Raw genomic sequence first — 23,750 nt, 5'->3', positions numbered from 1 at the left:
ATATATATATATATATATATACAGAGAGAGAGAGAGAGAGAGAGAGAGAGAGAGAGAGAGAGATTATTTCATCCACTGTGGGTCAGAGTAGGGAGAAGTGACCTTCCTATCCTTCCTATCCTAGTGACATTAAGAAGAAGGCATCCAAGTCCAAAACCACTGGGAAGCTACGAAAATCTGTATATTTACTCGCAACTAAGTAATCTTTGTGGGCTGTCAATATCTTTAAATACATCTATCTTTTCATGGTTTCTTTGAACCCTTCGCCTCAATATGATGGCTGACGCCATTTTAAATAAACTTTTGAGGACCTTAGGGCAAGGGCTGGACTGTCCTAAAGTTCGGATGAACTTATGGCGAGGCCTAAGTTTGGGAAAAATTCCGGAAACTGATTTAAGATTATGTAGTATCTTAAGGCATATTTACGACACGGCTTAGCCCTAAGAGAGCCTCGTGAACATGCCTGCTGGTCCTACTGTATGGAAATAATATTTACTCTCACAACAATAGTAGATATCTAGAATTGTTCCAAATTATATTAATAATAAATGTTTAGTCCCATTTGCTTCCAGCAGTTTTGACAGGAATGCATCTATTAAACGCCTAGCATCGATTTTAGTACCTTACATATCCGTATCCTGCTGCACAAAAATATACACATATATCCCATTGAAATTTCACATGACAAAGCAATGTTTCGAAGAAAAACTATATTGCCACCAACCTATTTTGAAATGAATATATAATGAACGTATTGTGCAAATTGAATGCATTAGATGCCAAATATGGCATCCTTATATTTTCTAATCAATACTAGGGATTGCCAAGTCTCTGTTAAATGATGAACTAGCTTGATGATTTAGGTATATTTAATTTCTTTTTCAAATGTGTTAATTATTGAGAATACCAATTAGCACATATAAAAATCAATGTATTCTGGTTATGAAGATAAATACGACGGACTACTCATTTAATCTCCTAAAATGACACTGACTCAGTAGACAAATCTGTCACTCCGTCAGTAGCTAATTCGCGCTGAAGAAATGTCAAAAACAACACTGCTATTGAAATATACCGTTCTTGCCTTTGCAATTCAATTTTTTTTTTTTAAATTCAACACACGACAATGGGACCGAATGTGAACCTTATAGGATGTGATAAGATTTACAAACAATGTGATGAGTTTTACACAAGATTTGACACTGACACCATGAAAAACCTAACAAAAAATAATCTTGTCGGTATTATCCTCAATGTTTTAGCATATACACTTGCATCTATTTACACTCATTATTTGAAGAAAATACACATGCTACTGACAATTATCTTTATATAACAAATCTTTCAACGCATTAGTATTTACGCAAAGGAAAAAAAGTTTGAATCATAAATCATATTCATTGTCTCAAACCACGTCCGAAGTCCGCATGGGAGAGGATCGTATATTGTGACACCCACCCCCTCTACCCTTTGCTACATGCCGATTTAGTCGGAGACATCATGAAAATAACCTTGGTTTCCCTGTCTAATAAATAATTCAACAATTCCTTTTCGGCCAGTTTCTAATGATGAATGAAGCAGAGATTGTCTATTAACAGTACCAAAGTCAATCACTATGACAGTGCATCAGCATATATATTGCCGTCAGTCAAAGGTATTTATATTTTCCAGCAATTGTCAAAATAATGAAAGGTGTAAGATCTAATCAGTTTTTGACACTAAGTTTTTTCACTATACTAGTGAAAAGGACTACTAGAATCTATAATTTACTAGTCCTGCTGATTTTTTTACTAGTCCGGCTGCTGAAAGTAGACGACCGATTCGCGATGCGACAAGGGGAAGAGTGCGGGAGGGGCTTGTCCCCTTTTAAAGAGGGTGGGGGTCTGGGAAAAAAATTCAAAATCTAGATGCAAATTGTTCATTTGAGACAAATAAATGAAAATTTGATGACCAAATCTAGCCTCTTTTTTCATGATTCTCTCATCAAACCATCATATTTATGCTTGAATATCATGAAGAATACGTCGATGTGTAGCATAGTACCGTATTTTGTCGAATAAGATATGTACTTTTTTTCAAGGATTTTTGGTGTGAGAAAGAGGTGCGCATTGTTTACCAAATAGTTTTTTTTTTCAGGTGAAACTCGGCGGTTAAGTAATGTTTCACTCGGAGACATATCATATGCTTGTTCACGTTGTTCACCTAATCGATCTCAAGAAAATTACTACAGAACGTAAAATTGTAGAAAATGTTATACTTAACAATATGTGAATAATTAAATTATTATAAAACAGCCAATTAAGTTTCATTCGATCTTAAATTCATATTAGATATTCATCATCGTACATAAGTGCCACGATATCATCACACCGTGACCATGAACAGCACATGTTTTTCGAAGCCATAGTTGTGTACAAGGGCTTCGTCACTTGATTTTGTCAGACACCTCTTCAGGGTACTTTCAGCATGCTGCACGATTTCTATGGATCTGGGAATATGCAATTTTCTTTTGTAGTAAATGACACGCGACTGATGTACTTCATCTATCTACAATGTTAAATGCAGCGAAAATTCTTCATTTCACTACCGTCTCCAAATAATGATAGTGTACGATTACAACACATTGAACAATATTTTTACTTTATTTCTATAACATCGGCTATTTGAATTATTTGAAGTTTAAACAAAGAAAATATCGAGTGTTCAAACTTTAATCCTACAAAATATCATGTTTTGCTGAAATTAATATATTATTGCTGTATCCAAATTCCTGTGCTTTGTTGAGAACTTGCATTATATTTCCACATAGATTTCTAGTGAAATTGAAAAAAGCCAAGAATTAATCACCGGTAATTATGTAGATTGGGAAAAGGATTTCAAACAATCGTTGAAGTTTTATACAAATGATTTCATGATAATATTGTGATCTGATTTAGTTTAGTCGTCATTGCTTTACGCACACATTACATGCAACTTTAATTCCAGAGGGGAGGGGGTATCCGGACCTCCACTCTAGATCCGCGCATGATTCGGATATAGTCACTATATCCGAATCATGCGCGGATCTAGAGTGGAGGTCCGGATTAGTCATTAAGCGATGTTTTGTGCACATGCCACTAAATGCTAAGTGACCGACGGTGAGTGGAATGGTTAGGGTGTAAATGCAGGAAAAGAAAGTTCTCCTTCTGTGTAAAAATCGCGTTCTAATACTTCAACACCAGTTCCACGATTTAATGATGAAAATAGTAACCAATGACTAGCTACATGTATCATGTATTTTTAAATAAGACTATGTCACAGAACACGTGCGTCAGTTATCGACAAATGTAAGGTGGTTCTATAAACAAATAATTATTACAGCGACGTAGCAACAGGAAAATTTGGCCCACACATTCTTTTGTTTTGAGAATGTAGTTTTCCCATAAATTTTATATGCGAATTTTGATTTATCCCCCCCCCCCTCCCTTATGATTATTTATCATTAGATGTGTCTGACATATTGCTTAATACAATATTAGAATAGCATTTGAAATTACACATGCAACATACCCAATAAGTTATAATTAGCCTACATGTACGTTAGAATATTATGACTGACAAGGCGTATTTAGACATGTATTTAGTAGCTGCAATAATGTAGCTCTATCCAATTTTTTTTATTCTGACGTTTTCGGGATAGGGCTACAATTCCATAGGATCTCCGTAATGGTGCAAAATAATTTTATGAATAACCGATAATAAACTCTGTGTATTAGTCTCAAATGTTGTTTACACCAAAAGGAGTACCAACTTTGTGCTCGGGCATGTCTAATAAAGGTGTTTTTCATTAAATATTATGTACAGCATGCAAAATTCTTCGTCTGCTCCGCCATGCTTGTTATCGCGAGATCTCGTAGGTGGATCTAATGAAAAACCTAAACATTGACAATCAGCGCGAAAATGTAGTTACTCGAGCCACTTCGACAAAGAAAGGAAAATCATATTGTTGCAGAAAGAATTTACACTCTGCTGTTCGGTTTTTAACTTGATATTAAATTCAATACCGACGAAATAGCTTTCGCCTCCATACTTGTCCATTGATGTAAATACTACCTTATATGGCATATGCAAATGACTTGACAATCGGAAGTTGAAACTTCAGTACATCCAACATGGCGCACAAATATGAATCGAGAAATTGGAATTTATCGACAGGGCCGTAAATTACATTGAGGCGGAGGAGGCAGCTGCCTCCTCCAACTTTTGAGCCAAAAAAAATTAAAATTTAAAGTTCATTAGAATTTATGTTGTTTCCAATAACTAAGAACATGATACCTCCCTTAAAAAGCATTCCAAATCTTTCTTTTAGAATGAGTTAGTCAAGTAACATCTTAGAAGGCCCTAGAATCAAGGATTTTGCACGAAACGTGTTCAGTGTGCACAAAATGTGCTTAGCGTCTGGGCGGCCCCCAGACCCCCGCCTAATTTCGTGCCTCCTCCAAATTGAAGGTTAATTTACGGCCCTGATCGAAATTGTTGAAAACGGTAGAATAGAGCCTCACAAATCTTAAGTTGCAGGTTGTAAATTTATATATTGACTAAGAAACATAGAATATCATTTTATTTACGTAAAGAAAGTCAGGAAATGTTTAGAATGAGCGCAAATGTTGCGGGAGTGAATCACTCCCGCATTTGCACCATTACGGAGATCCTAAGGAGTTGTAGCCCTCTCCCTAAAAAAAAAAAAAAAAAATCAGAGAGGGCTACATTATTGCAGCTATGTATTTAGATACGCATTGTAGCCGCCACAGTATATGCACACCAATTTAGAGGGATAATTCATATCATAAACTATCTATGATAAAAAAGAATATGTGATTGAACTTTGCCATGTGTTACATTAATTGCGTTGATATCACTGCGTATCTATATCAAACATAAAACGAGTAAAATTGGAATCGGAAATATCTGTGTCGAAGATTCCAATTCTCTGATTACACACTATCTTCTTCAATGCAAACTACGTAGAGTCTTATAAAATTTAGTATGCTGTACATATGGATGTTATCTATTCATCAAATTTGTATATATGAACACCATCAACGTTGAAATTTGTATTACAGATGAACGCGGGAAATGGTTAAACGTTAAATTTAATAGTCTGCTCATTTATCAACAAAGTCGAAATTTTGCTCATTACTGACTTTCAACATGATTAATTTGTACACAAAACATCTTTGTGGTTGTTGCATGTGCTCGATCTTAAAAATGGATTCAAAGGCATAAAAAACGGCTAATTTCGGCTATTTCGGTAAATAATGTCAATCGGAGATAAGGAAAATGACGTCACAGAACATATTACGTCACTAATTTCCACATGTATCATCAGGGCCAATGCCCTAGTGTATAATCATAATGATTAAACCAAGTGAAACCACATTTTAAATTTATCCTAATTTTGTGGCGAAATTTGGGCCTTAATGTACCTTGCTCTTTATCAACCAAATACATTTGAAATTGTTCAAAATCTGAAACTTGAATCACAGATTAAAAAATTGAAATACGTGTCATGAGGTATAAATATTGACAATGTATGAGATTGAAATGTTAAAATTCTGCAGATTTATTATTAGAAAGTTCTTCACAACCCTTTCTAAAACAAAATATCAAATAGAAATGATGTACATGTAGTAATATAATACGTGTAGAACTAGTACAGACACAGTTACAGCAGCTTGCTATCATGTAGCTAAAGACCGAAAATCAAAAATACTCAAATGTATTTATGTTCATTTTTTTATTTTCGGATTTGTGAGAGTACCTCGGATTGTCGGAATCATTCTTACATAGACTATATCCACATAATTAACTTGGTTAATAATTTATATCAAACTGATTTGGAACGGCGATGTCTCCTTTACATTGAAAAATAACGATTAGCTAAATCATGTGGACCAAACCAGAGCCAGTCGACTCAATGGAAATAACGAGCGAAAGCGGATGTTTGTTATTAACAAATTACATTTCAGAACAGCCACTTCAGTCCGCATCGATCGTGTAGAATTCTGATTTCCAAGTATATCGTATAGTACTATTAATTATTGTTACTCGATTTGTTAACGTTTTCCGCGTTTGTAAAAAGATATAAAACGAAACATGTTCATTACGAAGGAACATTGATCTGACCGGAAACATACTAGTAAAGATTGATAGATGTGCTCTTCAGTCATCACTCATGAAAGAAAAAGAACCATTTTAAATCTTTACTGGGATATGAAATTGGGTGATCATGCGTTCAAATCCGCGGGCTTTTCAGTAATAGTTACTCCACTTCATAGTATAGTGATATATATATATATATATATATATATATATATATATATATATATATATATTAAAAGAAATAGAATAAACAGTACACAAAGTTAAAAATTTAACGCAAGCGCTTTCATTTTATAATCCTCAGGCGTTACATTTTAAAATAGTTTAAAAACTATTAAATTTTTAACTTTGTGTACTGTTTATTCTATTTCTTTTAATATTTTATACCGGACACTGTGATTTTTTTAAAAACACAATTTGGATATATATATATATATATATATATATATATATATATATATATATATATATCTGTGTGTGCATTTTAGACTTAACGCTAGCCGCACCTTGTCAACTTTGAGTTGGTTAAGTCGGTAATGCTAGAACTGATAAGGATGTCTTGACTGAATATTATCGTCATCACTCTGAAAGAGAGCGTTTGTATCTAAATTGTCATTTGAGACGTCTGGTTGACACTAAAACGAGAGCTCAGTCCAAATTAAACAGTTTAAGGACTTTGGAAGGAGACGTAAACTCGTGTTTCACATCTGGAAATCGCTAATCGCAATGATGTGAATTTTTATTACAAAAACAAGGAGCCAGCCTTCTTTTCTGTGTTGCTGATAGATATAGAGTGATAGTTTATATTCATACTTGACCCTTGACCACCAAATAAGACTTTCATTGGAAATTGAAGCTATTTTGTTTTGGTATTTTATATGATAAAATACTACTACACATGTAATACTGTAATAAGTAATTCCACTCGCAACTGACAACGGAAAATCTACAGCAATTTACTTCGTACTGCTCTTTTTGACGGCAACGAGCAACAATTAGCTGTAAGGATTCAAGGTATCAAATGAATAAATATAACGTAATCATAGAGATTCAATTTTCCAAATTAAGAGTACGGAAACGGTACATGATACGTGACCATACGTCCGTCAAAAACTTATTTAGGCTGAGTTTTTTTTCTAGAGGAAAAATTAGCAATGATATGATTATTTTAGTAATTTCTATCAATTTTGATCGGGATTGGTAATTTTTTCCTCTGGTTTGGTTAAAAAACCCTCCAGCGATAGTTAGGTGATTGTATAAGATATCTATAACTCTGGGTTTGCTACCTATAATTATAAATACTCGGAACTCAGTCATCCTGCGACATACCGATTGCCTAGTTTCGATGCATGAAATCTGAATCACTGCTTTTGCAAAAAAAAAAAAAAAAAAAAAAAGTGAAATACTCGTGGACATGGAACGCAAAATAAGACGCGGACATATTATCACTATCAACTGTTGAAAGGCCAATTTAGAATAGGCGTACCTGCGATTTCGATTGCAGGAATGCGGTAAATTGAGTACTACCGACTAATCTGACTTCGCTCACCGACAGAAAAAATACTCATGTGATTAACAGATTTCATATATATATTTTCATTGATATGTTCCTTTTGCGATTACTGAGCTTGAAATGTTAAATTGATTAAGTGACTATTTGCACAATCAGCGAGAGTCGGCTGCCTCTATTCAGATACACTACTTTTACAGCTTTTCCATCGGAACATGATCCCGATGAATATAAAAACGTAACAATATGAAAACTAATTTCTTTGAAACCTACATGTATCCGTTAAGCGTTACGAAATTCGAACTTGATCTGTAGTTTGCCACTCTGAACCTACACTGCAAGTTTCAAGGGAATCCTCGCAAGCATAACAGAAAAAAGTCTGGAAAACCAATGAGACAGACTGGCAGTCAGACAAATGATTGAGAAGAAAGCTATAGCCTCCTTCGGTTTAAAAAAAAAAAGGTACGGGACCAATAAGAAGGTTCTCACTTGAAAACTGTGGAAAGAGTTAGACAGCAGCATCTTGTCTGATAAATAATGTACCCTCCATATGACATTGAATTTCAAATAAAGTGGCAAAACTCCTACAAGAGAGGTCGAAATCACAGGCAATTGCATCGCTTGGTGTCGAATTTACTATTAAAGAGTAAAGGTATAGAACTCTATAGATAGGGTACCCAAGTTAGCCGATGTAAAAACAATAAACCAATTGATATAAAATTCTAATTTGTATTGTAATATATTTATACATAATCAATCTACATTACTACCAAAGGTAAGAAATTCATTTTAGAAATTATATCGTATGCTGCACATTCTATGTAATAACTTGCTGCAATGCTCAAACATTCTGTTTAGTCGTATAGTGCCCGGGCCCAGCTAAAAGTCGACCAAAAAATAATAGACATTTTTCCGAATTCATTTCTGTATATCTTGGGAAGTATACGGAATTTCGGGATGAACTTTGGTAGGAATGTAGATTGATTATGTATAAATATATTAGAATACAAAGTAGAATTTTATATCAATTGGTTTATTGTTTTTACATCGGCTAACTTGGGTACCCTATATCTAGAGTTCTATACCTTTACTCTTTATATAGTAAACTCGACCCCAAGCGATGCAATTGCCTGTGGTCTAAATGGATCAAAATTGCAACAGGATCTAGAGTGATCCACAACGAAGTTACACAGTAAGTTACATATTGTTATGTGACAGAGAAATGAAAATAAAAACAGAAAACCCCGAACGGACGTACAGACATTGCTGTACCATGATACGTACCGTCTAAAGATGGGCGATGAAAACAATAGGTGGACTTAAAGCCCTATAAAATACAGAGGCATTCGTCAAGGCTGTCCAATCTTAGCCATGTTGTTTCTCTTTGTACCTGAAATACTTGCAATCAAAATAAAGTATTGCGCTGAAATGAAAGGCTTCATGAAATCCAATATCAAAAAGGTATGAAAATATTGCGACATGCCAATGACGCCACAATTCCTTTAATAGTCCCCATCCGGTTTGTAAGACCGAAAGGGACTATAGCTTTCTTCTCCATCTGTCCGTCCGTCCCTCTGTCTGACTGTCACTCTGTCCCATTGGTTTTCGGTACGTCGCAGGATGAGGGAGTTCCGAGATTTTATAATTATAGTTACCAAACCCAGATTTATTATGTGATACATAGGATGCTACATGTTTATGAATTAAATTTTATATATTGTATGAACAACGAAACATCAAACTAATTCGATATTGATAAACATGGTGACTTGGTACCAAATGTTTTAAGCATAGTTAATTACATCTGTCAATTAATGGGGGCGCCGGTAGAGGACATGTATTGCTTATGCAATACTCTCAGAATGCTTGTTAGATAATTGTTATGTAATACAAGACTTAATTGGTATTAAATGAAAGATAATTAACATACACAGTGATTCACCAAAAGAATTTAGAAAATTGATAACACATATAAGAAATAACACTAGATCCTATTAGAAAAATACATATAAAGTCAATAGAGAAAATTGCATGCTAAAATCCATATAATGTTATATCAACCCGAGTGGCCCCATATCAGCCCAAGGGCCGAATATTACATGCGGATTACTTATTGCATTTTAAAGGTAGATCAAGGAATATTTTATGCATTATTTTACCATGATAAAAACCTTCATGCAATGAATTACTCTGATGAAAACATTGATACATTGATTTACTATGATGATAAATCTTTAATACAATGATTTACTATAATGGTAAATCTTTGATACATTGATTTACGATGAAGATAAATCTTTGATACATTGATTTACTATGAAGATAAATTTTTGATACATTGATTTACTATGATGTTAAATCTTTGATACATTGATTTACTATGATGTTAAATCTTTGATACATTGATTTACTATGAAGATAAATCTTTGATACATTGATTTATGATGATGATAAAACTATAATACATTGATTTACTATGATGGTAAATCTTTGATACATTGATTTACTATGATGGTAAATCTCTGATACATTGATTTACTATAATGTTAAATCTTTGATACATTCATTTACTATGATGGTAAATATTTGATACATTGATTTACTATGATGATAAATCTTTGATACATTGATTTACTATGATGGTAAATCTTTGATACATTGATTTACTATGATGATAAATCTTTGATACATTGATTTACTATGATGATAAATCTTTGATACATTGATTTACTATGATGTTAAATCTTTGATACATTGAATTACTATGATGATAAATCTTTGATACATTGATTTACTATGATGATAAATCTTTGATACATTGATTTACTATGATGATAAATCTTTGATACATTGATTTACTATGATGTTAAATCTTTGATACATTGATTTACTATGATGATAAATCTTTGATACATTGATTTACTATGATGGTAAATCTTTAATACATTGATTTACTATGATGATAAATCTTTGATACATTGATTTACTATGATGGTAAATCTTTGATACATTGATTTACTATAATGGTAAATCTTTGATACATTGATTTACTATGATGTTAAATCCTTGATACATTGATTTAGTATGATGATAAATCTTTGATACATTGATTTACGATGATGATAAATCTTTGATACATTGATTTACTATGATGGTAAATCTTTGATACATTGATTTACTATGATGGTAAATCTTTGATACATTGATTTACTATGATGATAAATCTTTGATACATTGATTTACTATGATGTTAAATCTTTGATACATTGATTTACTGATGGTAAATCTTTGATACATTGATTTACTATGATAGTAAATCTTTGATACATTGATTTACTATGATGATAAATCTTTGATACATTGATTTACTATAATGGTAAATCTTTGATACATTGATTTACTATGATGTTAAATCTTTGATACATTGATTTACTATGATGATAAATCTTTGATACATTGATTTACGATGATGATAAATCTCTGATACATTGATTTACTATGATGGTAAATCTTTGATACATTGATTTACTATGATGTTAAATCTTTGATAAATTGATTTACTATGATGATAAATCTCTGATACATTGATTTATGATGATGATAAATCTCTGATACATTGATTTATTATGATGGTAAATCTTTGATACATTGATTTACTATGATGGTAAATCTTTGATACATTGATTTACTATGATGTTAAATCTTTGATACATTGATTTACTATGATGGTAAATATTTGATACATTGATTTACTATGATGATAAATCTTTGATACATTGATTTACTATGATGTTAAATCTTTGAAACATTGATTTACTATGATGGTAAATCTTTGATACATTGATTTACTATGATGATAAATCTTTGATACATTGATTTATGATGATGATAAATCTCTGATACATTGATTTACTATGATGGTAAATCTTTGATACATTGATTTACTATGATGGTAAATCTTTCATACATTGATTTACTATGATGTTAAATCTTTGATACATTGATTTACTATGATGGTAAATATTTGATACATTGATTTACTATGATGATAAATCTTTGATACATTGATTTACTATGATGGTAAATCTTTGATACATTGATTTACTATGATGGTAAATCTTTGATACATTGATTTACTATGATGGTAAATCTTTGATACATTGATTTACTATGATGATAAATCTTTGATACATTGATTTACTATGATGTTAAATCTTTGATACATTGATTTACTATGATGGTAAATCTTTGATACATTGATTTACTATGATGATAAATCTTTGATACATTGATTTACTATGATGTTAAATCTTTGATACATTGATTTACTATGATGGTAAATCTTTGATATATTGATTTACTATGATGGTAAATCTTTGAAACATTGATTTACTATGATGGTAAATCTTTCATACATTGATTTACTATGATGTAAATCTTTAATACATTGATTTACTATTGATTTACTATGATGGTAAATCTTTGATACATTGATTTAATATGATGATAAATCTTTGATACATTGAATTACTATGATGGTAAATCTTTGATACATTGATTTACTATGGTTAAAAACTTTGATGCATTGATTATTATCAACTGTGATATAAACTGTGCACCCAGGCAGCATAAGTCAAAACTTGTGGCACGTCACCTAAAGCGATTGACATCTTTACATGAGTGAAACATTTCCGACTGTGACGTAAACAACAAATAAACTAGGATCTATAAAACATAGGTATAACGAATAGCATGACGTAAACAACAAACAAACTAGGACCTGTAAAACACAGGTTTAACGAATACGCAAGTTCCGAGTTACCCAAAAGTTATTTCCCTTTGTCGAACTCTTTCGCATTTTATGACGTATGGTGGGTGCACAATGTATACATTATATCGTAGACTGGTATTGTACATAACGATTACTTACGATTAATGTAATAAAAGCGTAACTTTTGTTTATATTAATCACTGGTATGCATATTCTGGCCATATCAAGCATAATTTGTTTGAATAAGATCATCAAATTGGCTATTGAATCATTATTCGTTTCCTCTTCTACATGAGTGACGCTTTTATCAAAGAACGATGGCAATTCACAATATTTGTTTGTTGAGCCATTTTGTTATCCATTACTCATAAACTCACTAAAGTTGCCTTTTCCCTGAGATAGGATAGTCTCAGAAACTCTGGATATCATCTTTTAAGAAATGATACAACGATAGTAATTAGCAAATGTACCCACTGTCATCATATTTTACGTCATAATTTACGGAAGAGTTTGACAAAGGGAAATAACTCTTGGGGAACTCGGAACTTACGTATTGCATGACGTAAACAACAAACAAACTAGGACCTGAAAACACAGGTATAACGAATTGCATGACGTAAAAATGACTAATGAATCTATACAAAAATTTGATTATGTCTTAGACAAACCTCTGGAGTTAAATATTGATTGTTCTAAAAGCAAAGTCATGAATATTAAAAAAAAGTCATATTGAACTTAAAAATGAAAACATTTCACTGCAGGTAAAAGACATTAAAAGTAAAATGATAGATAACATCCTTCTGTCTAGGAAACAGTTTCTGAAGCCTTTAAACGAATCTGAATGGACGAGAGAGACAATCATTTAATCGATTATCCACAATATATTGTACAGAATATGAAAATGCTAACAATATATGGGAAGCGGTTGAAACAGATTCAAAGTGACTTAGAAACACATTGTCATCGGATATCATGTTGCTGGCAGTTTCACCACGAAATCTTATAACAATACAGCAATTTAAAATGAAATGCAGAAAATAGTCATGATCTTGACACATTTTTTTTAAAGAAACCATTTGATGTATGGATATTTTCCATGCAAGAGAATCAAGTTGGACTTTCATTTTTTAATGGTTAAAGAAGTTGCTGACAAGATCTGATATCAAACTTTTTCTTTTGGTGTATACCACATTTGGTAGTCCAGCTTATACTCGAAGCTCCCTTTCAAAGAACGAAAATCTTCAAAATCACGTTTCAGTTTTAAATATATCTAATATCTTAGTCAATGGGTACGGATAAATTTGAGTTATCGTACCTACCGTATACTGGATTGCAAAACGTCATAAAAAGATGCATTGCATGAGCTAGAAATATTCTACAAAGCCCCTACCTTTACTCCTCACATGAATATTAACTGCTGTGAGGGAAAACTTCAGACGTATTCTGCCACAATGAAACGTGAGAAGTGGTGCAAAATCAAATGTATATTGTTAAAAATCCCGAGAACTTTTAGTAAATTTGAAATCGCAAAACATTTCCAAAAACAATTACTTTGTTAAAAAAACCATTCTGATTCTACGCAAGTACTTTGAAGACAATAATGGACTTCCAAAATCTATGTAATCTTTAATGATCAGGTTTATCTATCAACAATACTCACTATCATTTATATATCTATTCACTATACTAGTATCCCTGTGAACTCGAAATAAAGACACCAAAGAGTCTTCAATATCTGCTTCATATTTGGGTATTTTACTGAACATAGACTTTAACGACAAACTTACAACTCAGCTTTATAACAAACGGAATGACATCAGTTTCTCCATCGTCAACTTCCCAAAGCTATATAGCAATGTTCCATTATGTTGCATATAACATTTAGGTCTCTCAACTGATTCGATACGCGAGAGCATGTTCTGCGTATGATCATTTTTTAAATCGAGGCAGGTTACTGGCAAATAAGTTGACGTTACAGGGATTTTAACAGTCTCGTTTAAAGTCAGCATTTCGCAAATTCTATTGTCGTTATTCTGATCTAATTTACAAAAACAACTTGTCATATGGCATGTCAAACGTTGCAATATTTGATCTTTTCCATTTGTATTGTATAATTTTCCATTTGTATTCTATAAATTCCATTTGCATTGTATAATTTTTCATTTGCATCGTATAATTTCCATTTGTATTGTATATTTTTCCATTTGTATTCTATATTTTCCATTTGTATTGTATAATTTTCCATTTGTATTCCATATTTTCCATTTGTATTATATATTTTTGTCGTTTGCATTGTATAATTTCCATTTGCATTGCAAAGTCTTTCATTTGTATTGCATCCGAGGGATTGTTTATTTTTATTTGTTACGAAGGATTTCATTAGTTTAGGTCCCACTTATATTTAGCCGTGACGTACCACAAATAGACTTACTATGCTACATGTACGCGCACAGTGGCGTAGCAGTGGGGTTTTTTAACGTGTCAACGCCTGTCGCAACGCGGGATGTCTGCTTTTAAGGTCACATTATCCGAAAGATCTGTGATTCTCTTTTTTAGATAGCAATGCGTATGGGAAAGTATTAACTGGTTTGATGCAGCCATGACACGAGTAGAACTCGAACTTGCGACCTCACGGTTACAAACCAAAGGGTATATTACTGAACTACCGCGATCGGTTCCATATAAGGACTAGTTGAACATACATGTAGCTAGTAATGTGGAATCTTGCACCGGGAGACCCCCCCCCCTTCCTTCACAAATATGATATTTTATATATAGATGTCGAAAAAAGCATGCATGTACGTTTTATTTTGTCAAAACGCATTTGTTCCAGAGGACTTCCAGGGGCAGATCCAGGAATTGCGGTTACGGGGGCGACACTAAAGTCTTTATGAGGCAGGGGGTCTGGGGAGCGCCTTGAGGCGGCCCCCAGTGGGTCCAGGGGGCGAAACCCCCGAAAGCTCCTGGATTTTACAGATTTTATAGGGCTTGAAATATGTCATTATTAATAAAGTAAAATTAGTAAAATGACGCAAAGTTTAAGGGTTTCTGGAAAAATTAAGTTCTCTCAATAAAGTAATTCAAGAAATCAAAAGATTTTGTCATTTATTTCTCCGGGAATAGAAGAAAGTATTGCTTCTTTTATCTTTTAATACATTTTTCTAAACAAGATTTACCTTATATTAAAAAATTAAGGGGGGGGGGGTGCGCCCCTCTTAAATCCGCCACTGACTTCGCCCTCCCCCTGTAAGCCCCCACCCCCTCCGCCAAGGCTTTGCACTGGACTCATTAGGGATCTTAAGACAGTCCCCAGACATCCAGAAGTTTACTGCATCCTTTCGTTCAGAATTATATAGACCAGCCAGTGGTTAAATAAGAGACTAGTTTGAATATGCTGATCACATTAGACGCATAAAAGCGATCAATTAATTGGGGGAGGGGGGTGTACGCCATTAGACTTAGCAAATACGGTACATTCCTGCGAAACGTGGCTCCTGAACTTTACCTCTTCAACATCTCGATGGCATTACCAAATTCGATAAACGATAACTTAAGATGAATCCATGGAATAGTTGTAACAAGGCAAACTCGATGTTAACAATTTGTGGGGACCCAAGGGCCGAATTAAGTCCCCCGAATCTACTGAATTTTGACTAAATAAAAATGTGCATGCTTTTCTGGACAGTTCTATTTTTTTTAAAATGATCGGGGGGGGGGGGGATTCGCCATTATTAGAGCTAGCTACGTATTTTCAAAAATAACTAATCCTGCATGGACCTGATCGCGGTAGCTCAGTAATATATCGCTTGGTTTGTGGGCGAGAGGTCGTGAATTCGAGAACCGTTACTGTCATTGCCAAATCAAACCTAAGACATAAACAAAGACAGTGATTGCTCCTTTGCCAAACACTCGGCAATCACGGGTCTTTCCGTAATGACCTTAAAAACAGAAATTCCGTATCGCTGCACAGGCGTTGGCACGATAAAGAAACGTCATTGCTTCGGCCTTGTGTGCTAAGCACGTCTACAGATGTGGTACATCAGTGACGTTAACTAATGAAATCCTTCGTAACAAATCAAAATAAACATTCCCTGGATACAATACAAATGAAAAATTATACAATGCAAATGGAAAATATAGAATACAAATGGAAAATTATACAATACAAATGGAAAATATAGAATACAAATGGAAAAATATACAATACAAATGAAAATTATACAATGCAAATGAAAAATTATACAATGCAAATAAAAAATATAGAATACAAATGGAAAATTATACAATACAAATGGAAAAGATCAAATATTGCAACGTTTGACATGCCATATTGTCATTACGTCGAATGCTGACTTAGTTCATTCCAATTATTAGGCCGTTCAAAACATACTGATTTTGATTATGGATTACTCCGTTTATCTTGCCAGAATATAGAACTCATAGCGGGTGTAACCGGTTAACAGGATATGCTTACTTCTCCTAAGTACCTGTCTTCAGTGTATCCAGGGTTTTTTGTTGGCCCTACTCTCGGTTTTGCATTGTTTATAAGATATCTATGATTGATCACTGTTTGTTATCTTCTTTTTTTGTGATAAACCAACAACTCGACTTTATACCAAAGGGAATGATTTTCGCCTCTCTATCGTCAACTTTCCATATCCATGTACATATAAAAAAAATAATCCATTTTCAACTGGTGTTTGTCTTCCAATTGATTCGATATGAGATCAGAGCATGTTCTGTGCACAATCAATCCGCTATTGAGAAATGTGTTGATGTTACGGGGTTTTAACTGATTGGTTTAAAGTCAGCATATCGCAAATTCTGCAGTCGTTATAATGATCTTATATGCAAATACAACCTGTTGTTAAGTCTAATGTTTTTTATATCATTTTATTCATACTGATTTTGACTATAGATTACTCACAGACTCTCGACGTTTTAAATATATATAATGAAAAAAATGTCTTCCTGTAAAGAAACTATTCATAAGGTATATTACGCCGCCCTCTTGGTTTTCTTTTTTACCAGCAGTATCGCTTGCAATTTTCTGTGAAAAGTTTGATTTGATATGATAATTAGAACCCTTAGTACCGTCCAGCAGCGACTCTGTCTATGTTTATCTCTTGTATCGTCATGGTGAACTGGAAATAAAGAACAATCATTAGCTATAATCAACCGTCAAACATCGTCTACTGCTTCTCAAATGTGAAAAATTGGTAAAAGGGGGCGGGGGGCGGAAGTTGACATCATTTTGGGATATCCCCTTTTCATTAGTCGATAAAATTAAGAATAGTAAAAACATGTATTATAATTAGCAGTAGAATTTTGAATGGAAAAGTGTGTTTTAGAGTATAAATGGTTCTTTAACAATTCTATCAGTATATACTTTACTTTTTTTAACAATGTTAAACACGATAACTTCACGTATTAAAATTAGTTGCCCCTATTGTGGCCTTACCCTACCCCCGGGGACCATGGATTGCACAAACTTGGATCTACTCTATATAAGGAAGCTTTCATGTAAATTTGAACTTTTCTGGCCCAGTGGTTTTTGAGAAGATTTTCCCTATATACTCGGATGTAAAATTTTGATACTCTATTGTGGCCCCAACCTACCCCCGGGGGCCATAATTTGAATAAACTTGAATCGGCACTAAGTCAGGAAGTTTTTATGTAAATTTCCACTTTTTTGGTCCAGTGGTTCTTGAGAAGATTTTTTAAATGATCCCAAACATATTTTGGCATTTTCGTGATTATCTCCCCATTGAAGGAGACATGGCCCTTCACTTGAACAAACTTGAATCCCCTTTTCCCATGGATGATGTGTACAAAGCTTGATTGAAAATGGCCAAGTGGTTCTGGAGAAGATGAAAAAGTTTACAGACAGACGGATGGACGACAGACAACGGGTGATCAGAATAGATCACTTGAGCTTTCAGCTCAGATGAGCTAATAAAGATATACCATAAAAATGAATAATTATACAATACAAATGGAAAAGATCAAATATTGCAACGTTTGAAATGCCAGATGAATACAGTTTCCGGCTTTATGATTTACTGAAGAACTACACATACTAGGGTATTTGGGGAATTTTATATTTAAAAAAGTGGTTATTTCTTTACATTTTTTCTACCAGTAACTGTACATAATTAGTAATTTCAATGTCTAACGGCAATAATTTTCGTAAACATAGGTCGATCAACATGAAATGCAAGTTATCAATAAAAAAAGACAAATCCAAATATAACTCATTATTTACAAACACAGCAGAAAAAGTCTGGAAAACTCACCACTAACCATGGCGGACAGAATATAATCCCCGAACCATTTCATGACGAATGTATAAAAATAAACATTATCAGAAAAATACAATATACTGTGGCATATATGAATTTCCTACATGTAGGCTTGATTAAATGTAGAAACTAGTATTGCGTGCAGTAAAACATGAGACAATACAAAATCATGCTGATATCCAGCACACATGTACGTCTTCTTGTAACATTGCAGGTAATTTTTCAAACATTTTTTCCAGGTACTACGCTATTCTTCATCCAATGAAGTCTAAGTATGTGTGCACAATAAGTCTGGCAAGGCGTAGTGTTGTGTGTATTTGGATTTTCAGCACCATCATGGCAACACCCACACTAGCAGGCCAGGTAAACAGTGTCTTCAGATTTCAATGACGTTCAACAATGGTGGTACATTTACATATTATGCAAGTAATGATGATCAGTACCATATTTCTGGTGCTGAAACGTTTCCTCCGAGATGTTTTACTTTCGACTTTTGTGTCGATGCATATTTATGTAACGGAGTCAAGTACAAGTATATGCCTCTACTGAGAATGGAACCCAGAGTTTTTGGCATGACAGTTCATGATCAGTGCTCCACCAATCGAGCTAAATATTTAACCCACTAGCAAGAACTAGTAGGAAGACCACGTATTTAACACTACCATATTTGTTTATTGCTTACTTTGAATTTTTTTGTTTAAATCTTGAGAAGTATCCTTTTTGATAGATTCACAAGACAGTTGGAAAGTATCGTCAGGCTCACTGGTGTATATTGGAGTGGGACAGCGTTGTTCTACAGCGGCTGTATGGGGTCTATATGTTCTTGATCATCCTGATGGTACCATTCCTAGTTGTCAGCTACGCTTATGTCAGCATCTGCAGAAAACTTTGGAAAATGGACGAACGCGCGTACAATCCAGGGTACGAAATTTTTTGTTCCCCAAACAGCTCTAATTTTAGTCATATTAAGGTAACTCCAGCTATATGTAAGACTATATGCATGCTATTGGAAAATATTATAGCAACGCAAGATCTTATTTTTGTGGTGTCTATCGTGGTTTTGGTATTTAAAACCTTCTTACTGCCGACCATTTGGCGAGGAAACAGTCACCGACTTTATGTTAGTGCCAAGTGTAACCTGACTGAGGTTCCAATCCCTATGTAATACATGTACACTGCATTACCTTGCAGAAAATATCACTCCGTTACCCAGAAATGCGTGCAAAAACAAAGCATAACATTGTTGACGTTCTTTTGTATTTGGAATCCATAACTTTACTCTGCATTTTGTACAATGAGCCCCACAATGTCCTATACGTGGCTGTACAGTGTAGGTGCGTGATAAAGGAAAAATAACGTCTTTTACGTTACAAAAACAATAACTCCATCAAATAAGAAGACGTTGTGAGAAATCCAATCTAATTAAAATCAGATCCTAGAATACGCTCACAATCGCTAAAATAGGATCTTACGTAGAGTATACGGCGCGGATCTAAGAAGTCTGATTTTAATTAGATTGTGAGAAATCAATTTTGAACTGCTACGCTTCTCGCTGACATACGTCATGGAGCGTGTTTGTGTTCATGTCGGCGTGATACGTTGCAGTTCACAACCCAATAAATTTTCAAAAATGAAACGTATTTTTTATATTTACATTCTACTTTTATTTCTGTCGGAACAGAGGTACGTGTATGATATTTATCAAGATCCATACGCGCATTGTGAACTGCAACACATTCGTGAGGAAATGGCTATCATTACAATTTGTACAGATATAAAAGGCAAATCACATTGAAAATGTACATAGTAAATCGTTATCTTTAATCAGAATATACAATGCTGACATTTACAGAGACAAGCATGATGCTCTACAACTTCGCCGAGTATCACAGAGACGAGATGACAATGTCGTCAACAAAAGACGGGGTCTTCAGTACAGCGAGGATAATAATACAAGGAGACAGGTAGTTTTAAAGATAAACTATTTTCTTTCATTATAAATCTATCAGGAGAAAAAGCACAGTATATAAATATTGCATGTAGTTGAGGGTAACATTGACAATTTTCACCCTGACAAAACCATTGTCAATGGTTTTTCGAGGGGTGAAAATTTACAATGTTACCCTCAACAACATGCAATATTTGGTTTATTATACTGAATGTTATTTAAACAACAAAGCAGAAAGACTTACGTTTGTTGACATTTAATACTGTCATGCAATGTATCAATGCATGTATTCGCGTTTATTACAAACGCTCAAACGACGTCGTCTAACAATAAACGGCGTACCGTACGCCCATAGATTTGACGCATGTGATAATTTTTATGATTATCACCCGTTGTCAAGTAATATTACCCGTTGCTAGATACTATCACCCTGGAGCGTGTGCATTCTATTCTCAGAGGGAAACAGTATGTTTTTTCAACTGTTTCTTGGCCAATCAGATTCGAGTATTTTACATGAAAGCATAAAGATATTACATATTATACAGTTTAATTGCTACGAGCATCTTCTGATTCCGCGCATTTAGACCACTGAGCATAAAATTTTATTACCATAGTAACAAATTAGATATGTAACTGACCTTTTTAGAACGTCGTTATCCAGCAATGAGAATTCAGACCCAACTATACGCTGTTTAGTTAGAATATTATCTAAACATGGTATACTCTTAATGAAGTTGTATTCATTTCACATAACGTTCCGTAAGTCACTTTAGTTCATTTTGAATCTTATTCCAGGTCATTAAGATGCTTTTGATCATTATTATCCTCTTCATGATCTGCTGGGGACCCGTGACAACTAACAATCTCTTTGTAGCCTTTGACATCCTAGACAACTTGCACATGGGAACACTGAAGTACATTCGACAAGCGTTCTTTGTCTTGTCGTACTCTAACAGCTGTGTCAACCCCATTGTTTACGGATTCATGTCTAAAAATTTCAGGAAAGCATTCGTCATTGCATTAGGTTTTATGTGTCTGGGCCGGCGACGGAGAGCGCGATTCTGGGATAAGTCTATCGTTCGCTTCTCCATAGAGAACAGATCCAGCATTAATGCACCCATTCATCAACAAAAAATATCCCAACAGTTCTTGAGGGAGAACTGTCGCACATCGACAACATACACCAGTACTATGAACGCTGAAGGTGATGAAAACTTCTCCCTAAAGCGAACTGAAAAATAACTAAGTGACAAGTTCATAAATAAGAAGACGTCGGGTGATTACTTCTGGAACCTTTGATGACCACTGTAGATAAGTGTTTGTAGCTTACGATCTTCTAGAACAGCTTTTGTGACTGACTGGTGTCTTCAATTTCAATACATCGTTTTCAGTGTAGTAAAGACGACGTTGATCCATCTTACCATTTTTCTTGGTATTTTTTGTTCAGTAGGAAAGGTTACTAATTATTTGATTGATTCTCACAACATGGCGGGTTTTTTTTAACCAATGAAATGAACTTGTACAAGAAAAAGGTCAATTTTATGTAGAATATGTGATTTCGTTTGGTGCAAACAACAATATATTAAATGTTTTAACTTGAAACAATACACTGTCAAACTCAGTACAGGTAAGGTGTCATATGGGTCAGTGGATAATCTAGAAGGGGGTATCAGGATGGGAACCCCCCTTTGGTTGACAATTTAAACTAAAATGGTAATTTTTGCCATTTTGGGTCTTGGACAGAAAAGGTACACATTTGAGTCGCACTCTCCCTCTGAAAGTTTTCTGGATCCATCCCTGAGAATACATTACACCGAGAGTACAACTTTTATTTTCAAACTGAACCAGCCAGATGTACCTTTGTTAAACAATTGAGAATAAATCCCAATATGGTGCTGTGAATTTATGAAATATATTTTCAAAACTTGTATTAAAACAAAGATAAGACCGTGACTGGTAATCTACATGTAGTATTCATCAAACTTTGTGCACGGTAATCTATTTTCTATCATATATTTCCATTGTGCTGTTTTATTTTATCTGAACAGAATGAGCTTTCTTTATTTCACAATAAAACTTTGAATGTATATTGTCGTTTACATATCACGAATTAAAAAAAAAACCCAATAAATCTGTTTTGTGCGATTTATCGGATCCATTGTGCTTGGTTGGCTATATTAAATTGAGGAAGACCACAACATAGGCTGGTTATCAATCTTTGGGGATTGAGTTTCTGTTCATTTCCGCAGGCTTTTCGGACTGGAGTTTACTCTAGCTTCAGCAATGAAATACGGTACGAAGTTTACACAAAACGAGACTAATGAACACAAGAACTACCCACATTAAGTCTAATGCGTGCCAATCTTCTTAAATGAAATCGCAGAGGCGTGGACTGAGGTTCATTTGCAGATAAATCACATATCATATCGCCAGGCCTAAGACTTTAACTACAATTTTATTCCCATGATTTCTTATATGCTATACATTTATCATATGGTGAAGAGGGCAAATGTGATGATTTTTTCAACAAAGACAAATCAATACCCGGGGGCAATGATCGAGGACAATGGGGATTTACATCTGTATAATACTCCTTACCATCATAAAATATTTACATTTTCAACTGATTTTCTCCTATATAACACTATTACAAGCAATACGTATTTATCACTGTATAAATACATATACGGGGTCAACAGAGGTTATGGCTGTGCGTATGAACATTTGTTAAAAGTAGGTTGCAGGTACTATTTTTACTAAGGCAATCTTGCAATCGCTCTCGCTTACTACAGAAGTCTATCAAAAGATGAAATCAACATCACAAAATATATTTATGATTTTATTTGCATTCCAAGCAGTGGACTTCCATCAATAATTAATAAAAGCATTTCTGTAAAACAATGGCAAAATTTCGTCTGCTACAGCTACACCCTGGCCACTGGCGATGCGGAATTGTACTGCTAGATGATGACATTAGGCTTTAGCAAAAAGGTCATTCACAGGATTTATGGTCGGTAAGTCGTCAAAGTGCATTAAGACCTACACACCGGACTGCCTCCGTACCACAGCAGCCATGAG

The 23,750-nt window shown here is 34.0% G+C and overlaps 1 protein-coding gene across 1 annotated transcript in view; it reads left to right on the top strand.

Moving 5' to 3' along the window:
* The window catches only part of LOC125669038 (gastrin/cholecystokinin type B receptor-like), a 36,951-nt gene extending 14,192 nt beyond the window's left edge, over nucleotides 1–22,759 (top strand). The window contains exons 3-6 of the mRNA XM_048903482.2: nucleotides 18,964–19,087; nucleotides 19,452–19,645; nucleotides 20,577–20,688; nucleotides 21,468–22,759. Of these exons, the coding sequence (XP_048759439.2) occupies nucleotides 18,964–19,087; nucleotides 19,452–19,645; nucleotides 20,577–20,688; nucleotides 21,468–21,914 (877 nt within the window). The 3' untranslated portion in view covers nucleotides 21,915–22,759. The remainder of the gene's footprint in view (nucleotides 1–18,963; nucleotides 19,088–19,451; nucleotides 19,646–20,576; nucleotides 20,689–21,467) is intronic.
* The last annotated feature ends 991 nt before the right edge of the window (nucleotides 22,760–23,750 follow it).

The sequence above is a fragment of the Ostrea edulis genome, chromosome 4 (assembly GCF_947568905.1).
Source record: "Ostrea edulis chromosome 4, xbOstEdul1.1, whole genome shotgun sequence".
NCBI lineage: Eukaryota > Metazoa > Mollusca > Bivalvia > Ostreida > Ostreidae > Ostrea > Ostrea edulis.
This window is presented reverse-complemented; position numbering and strand designations above follow the sequence as displayed.